The following is an 11,026-nucleotide window of genomic DNA, read 5'->3' as shown; positions in this document are numbered from 1 at the left end:
TTTGCTGATGAGTTTCCATATGAGCACCCAAAAAGCCACACACCCCAAATGTCTTTCCAAACATACATGTATCCAATTCCAATTCCACTTCACAATAAATGACTGCAGCTCCTCTGAAACATCACCACCACACAGTTATGCAGATCTCTCAATAAAACTGCAACCCCCCCCCCCTTTGATTCATGAAATTTGATGTGTCCTCCATGGATATCATATTTTCATATTCAGTCCTATGGCACAAGATATTGTAAATATATTAATAGTATTTGTTGAGTACAACTGAGTGATTCAATTAAGTTATATTATTGTATATCATTGAAATGTCTATAGAGTTATTTTAAATTATTTTGAACAACACTGAAACAGTATATGTGTGTGTGTCTATATTATAACATAATGCCCCCTTGAAAATCCTTTTCTCCATACTCAGTTATGCAACTTTTCTAATTAACCATATTAATTCATCCGTGCTCTGACTGTATGAGGAACTCTGCCATGTGCAAGCTGCAATGCACACATTTTCCATCCCTCACCCCACAGATGAACATAGTGGTCCCTATAGGAAGGTGATTCTCACTGTGTGCATCAGGATTCCTGCATCCACTTATTGATCACAGTGCATGGATCACATCACCTTAGCACTTCCCATTCCCCTAAGTTCTGATTCGCCAGATGTTTGGGAGTGACCCTCCCCCCCCCCGCAGCCCATGTTTTATGTCGGGTGTTCATCGTCTTGAAGTTTCTTCTGAAAAATTGAGATGAATTCCTAATGTCCAAAGACTTGCTGGAGTGGAGGTGTGTTTTGCAGTCAAGGGCCCATCAGGACTGAACAATGCCTGCTGACCACAAAGGGGAAAAGAAAGAGAAAACACAATATTGGATGAAAGACAAATTGAAAGCTATGCCAGCCTTGCCTCAAAGGGTGAAGATATTATGAACTGCTCTTCTGGTGGGAAATAAACTGTAGTCTAGCATCAAAGAGTTTGGGGGAGGGGGAGAGAATCCACAACCAATTTTGAATGCTACAAACACAACACTGTGGTTTACAGTAATTAGTAATGGCAGAACTCAAAACACTGTACATTAAAGAATTTGAAAAACAAAATAAAGCCTGAAGATCTGCTTCTTTCTTTGTGATAGTGAAGATTTATGAGAAGAAAACCTCTGGGTGTTAAAATTGATTTGGAAGCAATTCAACACAAACATAAGAAGTTGCCTTTTATCAGATTAAATTATTGGTCCAGCTAGCTCAGTGAAGGAGAAGGGCAGCAATACTGCCACCACTTCTGTGCCACTTCTGCCCCCTGCTCAGGGTGGAATTGACCCAGGAGGGGAGCAGTGGCTGGCTTGCAACTGCACCCTGCTCCTCCCTCTCAGCTGGTCCATGGGTGGCTCTCAGAAGAAGGAGCTGCTGCTGCTGCCACCCCAGCCCCAAAGGCTGGGCCAGGCGAGGCTTCCCTCAATGAGACAGCCTGGTTGCGTCCCCTCAAAAAAAATGTGCCTGGGGCTATGGCCCCCCAACCCCCATACTATACCACTGATACAGAGACACTGTGGGTACCCCCCTCTGCAGGTGAGTGCTGTGGGCTCACAGCAGCCGTTCATTGTTATTTTTGTTCCCAGGGCATGCCTAGCAGTTATGCCACAGAGCAGTAATGCTCCCAGGCACATGGATTGGGAACTGAATAAATGCTATGAATGATGTTTTTCTGATCATCATAGCTAAGTGACAAATGCAGATGAGAAACACTTGAAAAATCTACAAGCTGACAACGAAGTGTATACTTCTGTCCGCCTCCTACACAGATGGGTTTGGTTTTTCAGGTGTGAACCTCATAAGAATCTCAGAGGGACATTCTGGAGGGCCTTTCTAGTCCAGCATCCTGCTCTCACAGTGGCCCACACTGGTATTCAGAAGCATACTGTTTCTGGCAGTGGACGTGGAACCCAGCCACCGTGGCTAAGAGCCATTGATAGTCTTGTCCTCCACAAATTTGTCTAATCTTCTTTTAACTCCACCCAGGTTGGTGGCCATGGCTGCCTCCCGTGGGAGCCAGATCCACAGTTTAGCTATGCACTGTGTGAAGAAATACTCTTTTCTCTGTCCTGAATCTTCCAACATCCAGCTTTGTTATGAGAGAGGGAGAAGAATGTTTCTCTGCTTTCCCTATGGCAGGCATAATCTTAAAACTTCTCTCATGTCACCTCCTGCTTGCCTTCTCTGTAGACTAAAAAGTCCCAAACACTGCAACCTTTTCTAATATGGGAGTAACTTCATCTCCTTGATTATTTTGGTTGCTTTTTTCAGAACCTCTTCCAATCCTACAATACAGGGGAGCCATCTCTGCAGAGCTGTGGAGTTGAAGCCCTCCCCAAACTTTCAATGAGGGGGCCGCACTGTTGGAGGAGGCCCAACAGGGCCTATTGCACCCTTCCAAAAGCCCAACAGGGCTTGTCATGGCTGCAGCAGGCTGGGCACTCCCACTGCAGTGTAGACTCTGTCAGGCAGAGGATCCAACGGAGCCTGTTGCTGCAGAGGGAGGGTCCGATGGCGTCCGTCACAGCCGTGTCAGGCCTCACTGGGCCGCCTCCTGCCATGCGACATCACATGCATGCGCCAGGCACCTACAATGTTGGGCAGAACCCCTGCTACATCATCCTTTTTAAGGTGAGGTGACTAGACATGTACACAGTGTTCCAAATGCAGCTTGTATAGCGGCATTATGACGCCTGCAGCTTATTTTGAATGCCTTTCCTAATAAGCCCTCATGTGGAATTTGCTTTTCCCACAGCTGCTGCAGACTGGGTCAGCATCTTCATCAAGCCATCCACTACAACCCCAAGGGCTCATTCCTGGTCAGTCACCGCTAGTTTAGCCCCCATGAAATTAGGTGAAATACAGGTGAAATTGAGATATATATTTGCACTTGCTTATACTGAATTGCATTTGCCATTTTACCACTCATTCACTCAGTTTGGAGAGGTCCAGGGACACTATGTCAGCCAGACCCCTTCCTAGTCTCACTGGAAATCTTGAGGCGTCCCTGAAATTATTTGAAAGTTTCATCTGCAAAGGAGACATTCGCTTTTAATGTCTCTTCAGGTGGATTTTTTGCTATTGTGTTTCTTATGTCCTTGAAAAATTGCAGACATTTTAACTGAGGAAAAGGAGCCCTCCCTTTCACACTTTCTTTGAGTTTATGTTTAGGAGGCATTTATCTCTAATGCCTATACCTAAGCCTTTGTCAAGGCACTTGATCTTACTTATTTATGTTATCATCAACCATTCATTTTCATTCAGATTTCTCACCCGTCCTTCTCACCATGAGATCCCAGGGTAAGTTTCAACAATTTAAAGATGCAACATTAGAATCACTTCAGACTAACTTCAGTCAAGAGAAAGTGTCAGCTCCTAAAATATATTTCTCTCTGGTGTTAAAGACCAGGGTAGAGCGGTGCATCAGTGTTTTGTCATGGAATGTCATCTGGAATCTTCTACTCAAAGGATCATATTTTCTCAGTTGAACTAGGCTTTACATGCAAACAAAGAAAATATCGCACTCTCTGCCCACATGAACACTGCACAATAGCTGAGGTGTCTGTTAAAAGGCACAGTTTAAACTTTTCCAAGAAGCAGCATAGTTGAAAAGTTTGTTTTGTTGCTGATGACTGTTGCTAATCCATACTGGATTTCATGAATTTGATTTGATAAGACACTTACTTGAACACAGAACAAACCACATGGAACTTCAAATGCAGATTTCAGATCCCCACTCCCCGTCTGTATCCGAACCTGTATTTAACTCTTGTCAAATCCAGGCCACCATGCTGAAACCACATGAGTAATTCACTAAACTCCATGAAACTACTGCTCATAAGCAGTTTCAGACCTTTGCGATTTTTGTTTTGCTTTGTTTAAATTCCAAAAGAGAAATACGCATGAAAACTCGCATGCCTTTCCCTTTCACTCAAGGCAATTTCACTTTTCTTTTTTAAAGATACGCATGGCCTTGATTTCCAGTAGGTTCATATTAAAGTTTTCTCCTTTTGCTAGAGAAGGAAACCTACTATGGCATGCAGCAGAGTGCTGGCATTGCATGCACACGCCCTGCAGTGTCCCCCTGTGCTTGCTGCTGCAGTTTGTGGGTGCCCAGCCCCTTCATGGGCCCCGGGGAGCTGATGCCTATGGCTCCCATGGTAAGGCATTATACACCCACCATCCTAGAGACCTAAAAGGCTGCACAAATGAAATGAAAAAAATGTTGAAATATACATTTATTAAGAAACCAGAAGCCTTTCTACTTGGAATTGCCCAAGAAATATGTTAGATTGTTTATGTATGCCACAACTGCAGCTAGAATTTTGTTGGCCAAAAATTGGAAATTACAAGAAGTACCAACAGCGGAGGAATGGCAGATGAAGATGACGGATTTTGGGGAGCTAGCCGCCCTGTCCGGAAGAGTCCGTGACCAGAGGGAGGAGGAGCACCAAGAGGATTGGAAGAAATTTAAAGACTATTTAGCTAAATATGTTAACATAAATAGAATTCCTTGTGAGCACCAGATAGGCCTAGGATTTAAATTTGTGATGTTGTAAAATACTATGTTAATGTTAAAATGAAAAGAAAGAAAGATGTAAATTGACTAAGTAAATTTTATGTGAAAATAGTTTTGGAAAACTGCTACAATGGAGTATATGGAAACTCAGCCAGGGGGATTCAAGGAAGTCATTCAACAATCTTAACAAAAATGGAATTATTATAGCAAGGATAAATGTTTGCTTGTTTGCTTGCTTGTTTGTTTGTTTGTTCTTGATGTTTTTTTGTTTGTTATAAATTGGAAAATTAATAAAAAAATAAATAAAAGGCTGCACAAAAAGATTATCCAGCATGTAATCATCATTATGAAACTTCCAAAAGTAGGGACTCTTTCACTTCACACTGTCATATGTACTGGGTAATAATGATTACCCCAAATAAAGGCAAAACTGCATGTGACATTACATAGGGTTCCCATAATTTGAAAAGTGAAAATCTGGACACAAATGCTGTTGAACTTTTTGGGTTAGGGTGGGGGGGTCAAATTGTTGAGGGGTTGTTTTGTGTGTGTGTGTGTGTGTGTGTGTGTGTGCAAAATCTTTAAAAAAGAGGTTTGGAGCTTTTTTAAAGGAAAAACTACGCTTCCGACATGGGTTGCCATTTGTCCGGGTTTTCCTGGACATTCCAGTGATTTCTGCCCTGACACTGTTTACGAGAGGTGAATCCCGTCTTTGTTTGGGAAATTCCAGATGAATGGCAACCTGACAATACATGGGGTTTTTTTTTGGGGGGGGGGGAGTGTGAATTATTTTTAAAATGCGAACATCAACCAGAGAAGTCCTCAATGAGGCTTGCAAAATTGCTCTCTTCAAAGCTGCTGTTTGCTGCCAACTTGATAAATTTTCATGTTGACACAAGGCAGAAATAGCCAGCAGGGTTTGGTCCACTGCAGGAGCAAACTGTCTGCATAGTAAGGACTTGGAATTTAAGTACACTCCAGGTTTCACCATTATTCTTCGCTTACCCTGGGGCTGGTTCAGGATGTGGAAGAGGATACAGATAGGGGAGCCAGCCAGCCTCCGGCACAGATATGATGAGTTGCAGGACTGATCTCAATCAAATGCTCTGTGCGCAAAACAGACTTTCTCTAACCTCTTCTCATTTGTGTGGAATGAGCATAAAATACACGACTGCAGCTGAAATCATGTATGATATAATAGTGGTCTGATTTATCCAATAACTCTCTGTAAAATATCTGTAACAGCAAAGCAGCTGTCACTCAACGGTGCTCAAACATACAGAACGATCAGTTGCTAGCTTCAGAAAATACTGTTGTGGAAACTAATGGGTGAAATATTTTTCTTGCTTTAAAAAAAAGGATGAAGAAGCAGCAGCAATGCAGAAAGACAGGTTTTCTCACTACATCTTGTTCCAACTGATCTGGCATAGAGCCATCTCTGCAACTCAATCTGCTTTCAATACATACAAAACCTAAAGGGTAGGCTAGCAAAACTGCCACACGCATGTGTGCGCATGTACATGTGTGCGCGCGCACACACACCCCTTCTAAAATAGGGTCTCCCTCGGCAGTCTCAAGACTTGGCCACTGTCCCTTTGCAGAGTGAAGAGAGAAGAAGAGGAAGAAGAAGAGTTTGGATTTGATATCCCGCCTTTCAGTCCCTTTAAGGAGTCTCAAAGCGGCTAACATTCTCCTTTTCCCTTCCTCCCCCACAACAAACACTCTTTGAGGTGAGTGGGGCTGAGGGACTTCAAAGAAGTGTGACTGGCCCAAGGTCACCCAGCAGCTGCATGTGGAGGAGCTGAGATGTGAACCCGGTTCACCAGATTACGAATCTACCACTCTTAACCACTACAGTTACTTTTCCATTTGCGACAGAGGCAATGGGCCTCTGAATACCAGCTCTTGAGAATAACAGTATATTTATTGTTGTCATGGTTGTTAATTGGATTTTTTACCTGCTCAGCACCCCAAGGCCCCAGGGCAGGATGTGGCAATTTAAAACATGGCATTAAAAAGTTTAAACAAATTACAAGCACAAGAACAGGATGGGGCCTAAAAAACCCCCAGCACCTTTAGCAAGATCTGCAGTGCAGCCCAAAGGTTCCTTGTGTGGACGGAGTAACCTTCAGGTAGGCTGCATGGCCACCTCATGAGAAGAGGAGACTCCCTGGAAAAGACCCTGATGCTGGGAAAGATGGAGGGCACAAGGAGAAGGGAACGACAGAGGATGAGATGGTTGGACAGTGTTCTCGAAGCTACGAATAGGAGTTTGACCAAACTGCGGGAGGCAGTGGAAGACAGGAGTGCCTGGCGTGCTCTGGTCCAGGGGGTCACGAAGAGGCGGACACGACTAAACAACAACAACCACAAGGCTGCATTCAAAGGCTGCGTGCTTGTGTGAGAGAACCTGGAACATCAACACTACAAACATAGTTTTATTCCAGTTTTAGGGTTCTTGCAAAGGATCTTAGTTTCCTGCTGGTGTCAAGAACAGAATGACCTGGGAGTCCCCAGAGAACTTCAGCTCTTAGGGTTCACTAGGGAAAGGGAATGACAATTAAGCCCAGCTAAATCTACAATGTGGGCATGCCCTCTGAGTCAACATTGCTCTCTCTCTCTGTGTGTGTATTTGTGTCTATCTTTTAACAAGCTCTACAGATTTCTGTAAAACACCCCAGGCCATTTAAAAACAAAGTGAAACATTAGAGATATCATCCTTACCCTAAACTTAAATCTCTGAAAGGGGTAAGAAAATATGCAATTGGGGCGTTTCAGGCAAGTACCTGAAAGGGAAGGAATGAGGAAATGCCATTGCGGTCACTGGTTTCCCGTGGCTTTGCTCCCCTGTACATAACTATTGCATTTCAGCCATTGGGGCAAATAAACAAAAAAAAGCCCAACAACCAAAATGCTTCCAATTCTCCAAGTGTGATCGGTGTCAAATAGTTTAGTTCTGGAGGAATTTATTCAATATTTGTGATTTCCCTCTTTGGAAATGGTATTATCTTTCCCAGCCACAGGTGAATCAAGGGCTAACAATAAAAACATCAAATGAGGCAGTATAGAGGATATTTCCCCTCATGATAGTTGCTGTGGTGGGATTCTGTCCCCACCTTCCCCTTACACTCAAGGTTAGCTCACTTCTTTCTTGTCAATGAAACCCACCTTGGAGGCAGCTTCTTCAGCCTGCTTAGATCTCCAACACTCCTTGACATCAGAAGACTTCTTGACATGAGAAGAAGGGGCTTGCATCACATGCCCCTGTATTCAGAAATTCCCTGAGCTCCCTCCCCAAGCTTTTGGGCTCAGTCCTCCCCTCCCCTTCCACTTTGCTTCTAGCAGGCAGGCCTAGAACATGAACTTGCTCATGTCATCAAAGCCAGAATTGTGGCAATGATTTATCGTCACTGTGAACCTTTGACCTTCTGCATCGTGGTTTTGCTCTAGATGTTACTGCTCTGCAACTCCATGGAGAACATAGTTTCTCTTTATTAAGACCTGATTCAAGTCTCTGTGGCCTTCATAAGCATCTGAACATCATCATTGTTATGTATTGAATTTGTATACCAGCCTAGAACCAGGAGGGAGGGGGGAGGAAAGGGAAGGTGGGGGAGCACTGCCAGAGCCACATGCGTTGCCTCGCTGCAAGGAGAGGAGGGTGAGGCAGCACAGCAGAGCCAGCGGCCCAGGGCAGGCACGCGCCCGAGGGGGGCGGGGCATGGAGGGTGCCCTCCCACGCGCCACAGTTCAGGGTAGGAGGGGGCGGGGAAGCTGCTGCTCACTCTCCTCCTGCTCTTTGCAGCCAGCTCAGACACGCCCTGCAACAGAGCCCCGCAACCAGGTGTGCCTCGCCATGGCTGAGGAGGGCTGCTCTCTGCCGCTGGGTCAGAAGAGCTGCTGCCATCAGGCACAAGGTGTGCCGCCCACTCGCCTGCCATTTTGTCACCCCCCCCATGACACCTGGGGAGGGCCACATCCACCACACCCCCTTCCTACGCCTCTGAGCAGAGCGCCTGGATTTGCATTTCTCTGCCTTATTTCTGCTCCCAGGTTGGTGCTGGTTTGCAAGGAGAGACTCCCTAGATCCGATGCTGGCCAGTGAAGGGACTGGCTGCTTCCCAGTCCGCCAGGGGGCACAACAGCTGCCTTGACCCTGGCACTGGCAACCCATGCTGTGCCCCTGGTGGTGGGCTCTATGCTCAGTGCTTCCCATGTGCCAAAGACAGAGCCTGAAAAGTGCTTTCCGTAGCAGTTCCAAGGCACCCAACAATCAGGTGGTTGTCAGAAGCTTGGGAAGCACTGAGAAAGGGGCTTTGCAATTGCTGCCAATCAGCTGTGCCACACCCTTGCCTTTCCCACACTTGATGTTGTACATAGTTAGATGGGGGAGGGTGGCTTGTACAAAACAGCCTCAAAGGCCAATCTGGCCCATGGACCACAGGATCCTCCCCCCCCCCCCGTCGCACTGATTGACAGAGGCTCCCCTGGACTCCCCCTCCAGCCCCTCCAGCCCCTCCAGGGCTTGAATCTGGGACGTCTGCATGTCCCGCATGTGGCCTGCCCTAGAGCTACCTTCTCCCTCCCATCCTGTAGCATCTAGGGCTGAAGGAGAAATTTGTTTCTTCCCCATAACTGACTGGTTTCCTCCACCCTAGACTTATATGTGAATTGGAAAGCAGCTATCAACCAAATTTCATAGTTCTCTGCATTTTATTAGGAGTTTAAGTTCAAGGAAAAATGCACAAAATAAAATGTTATTTTACAAAAGCATTTGTATAAAATTGTGCATTTTAGGTGAAATGCATTGGAAAGCATATCAAATTTGTGCATTTAGAGGAATTAAAAAATGTGCATAATTCAAACGTGATTTGTGTGTGTTTTAAAAATTCACAAAATTGGGATATAACAAAAGTATGTTTCATATCAGACGGAGAGAGTTATTTTCCATAGCAGGACCCAGAAGTGATAAGATCCAATAGCTTTATCCTCTACAAATTCGTCTAATCCTTTTCTAAGACTGTCCAAATTGGTTAAAGAACTTCAACATGTCAGTGGGAGAGGTCTGAGCACACGCTTAACTCCAAAATTATGTAAGTGAATGAAAACCCTTCGTTTAATCAGCAGCCCCCACAAAGTGTCTTGGATGACCAGCATCTTTTCAGAAAAGCTTCAGGCAGCTTTATAAGGTTCTGGGAGAGGCAGAAGGGGAGGTTTCCTCTTACCTTGCTTGTCTTGGAATCTGATGGTTGTAAAAAGCAACTTGTGGTGAGAAGATACACTAAGGCACCAAGACGGGGTCAAAAAGATCGTCTCTCTAAATTACAAATAATTGCCAGAGGGCAAGAGAATGGGAAAGGAAGGAAATGTCTGAAGGAAATGCCTAAAGGAACTGTAATAGGGGATTGAGTGGGAGATGGAAACCAAAAAAGCTAACTTACCAAGAACCTGCACAAGAAGAAAAACGACAAGCATTTGCCTTCCTCTTTTATAGACTTCTGCAAGTCTTGCCCCTTGTTACTGGGATTGAAAGGCTGTGTATTGAAAGAATTCCTCTCAGAATGCTTGACACTTCTACTAAGATGTGTTTGTGCAATCTCCCTTTCTCTGCTCTCTTGCCTTCTGCTTCCTCCTCATAACGCCCTACTCTAGCAATTAGGTGAAAATGCAAGCTAAAATGTTTCTGAATTAGTTACAAATAAATATATGACAGTTGTTTCAAGTGAACATTTGGCAAACTATCTTATGAGAGAAACACAATACTTAATAATCAAGAAAATAAATTTATTGAGAGGTGGGCTCTGTTTTTATATTTCTGGAATGACAAAGTAAATGACAACATTTTTCCTTTTCATTTACTTATGGTATTATAGAGTTTTTGTTATGCTGTCTCTCTCCGTTCTCATATGTCATTCTCAGGTTTTTTTCTTTTCTTTTTTTCTTTCCCTTGGGGTTTTTTTTTTGCACAAGAAGCAAAGGTGTTTGATGTATAGTGGTTTTTGCTGCATATTGTTACAACAGAATTTCAATTAAAAAAAATTTGAAAATGTGGGATTTGTTCTGCTAATTAATAATGAAATGAATGGGCTCCATTTGTTGTATTTTTTATTGTTTTTACAAAATAAATGCGCGCACACACACAGCCTGCCAACTGGCAATGCTATAATAAGCAGCGCAACTGCTTTTCCTGACAGAAGTGACCAAGGTTCATGATTGGGGGGGGGCATCTTTTGCTGAGGTCAACAGCTGAAATACGACAATGGCTGAAGCAAGGAGGGTTGCAGAAATGCCATTTAGCAAAGACCTGTTTGGCTGGCTCCTTGAGAGGTAAGAGGTGCTAAACCTACCAGAGAGGTGTAGCAAAATTCCAGTGGTCCGGGATTGATGTAACCATGCAAAAATCAAGCAGAACAAAATGTCTAGCAATGGTTCTGAACATCTTTGTTATGTTAGCACTTTTCATTCAGTAC

The 11,026-nt window shown here is 44.2% G+C and overlaps 2 protein-coding genes across 2 annotated transcripts in view; both read left to right on the top strand.

Moving 5' to 3' along the window:
- Positions 1-1,367, top strand: part of WNT7B (Wnt family member 7B) — a 112,687-nt gene extending 111,320 nt beyond the window's left edge. Inside the window, exon 6 of the mRNA XM_083440913.1 lies at positions 809-1,367. Within this exon, the coding sequence (XP_083297039.1) occupies positions 809-829 (21 nt within the window). The 3' untranslated portion in view covers positions 830-1,367. The remainder of the gene's footprint in view (positions 1-808) is intronic.
- SMC1B (structural maintenance of chromosomes 1B) overlaps positions 1-11,026 on the top strand; it is a 387,986-nt gene that overhangs the window by 104,748 nt on the left and 272,212 nt on the right. The window lies entirely within an intron of this gene.

This window comes from Podarcis tiliguerta (assembly GCF_965153285.1).
Source record: "Podarcis tiliguerta genome assembly, chromosome: 5".
NCBI classification, from domain to species: Eukaryota; Metazoa; Chordata; class Lepidosauria; order Squamata; family Lacertidae; genus Podarcis; species Podarcis tiliguerta.
This window is presented reverse-complemented; position numbering and strand designations above follow the sequence as displayed.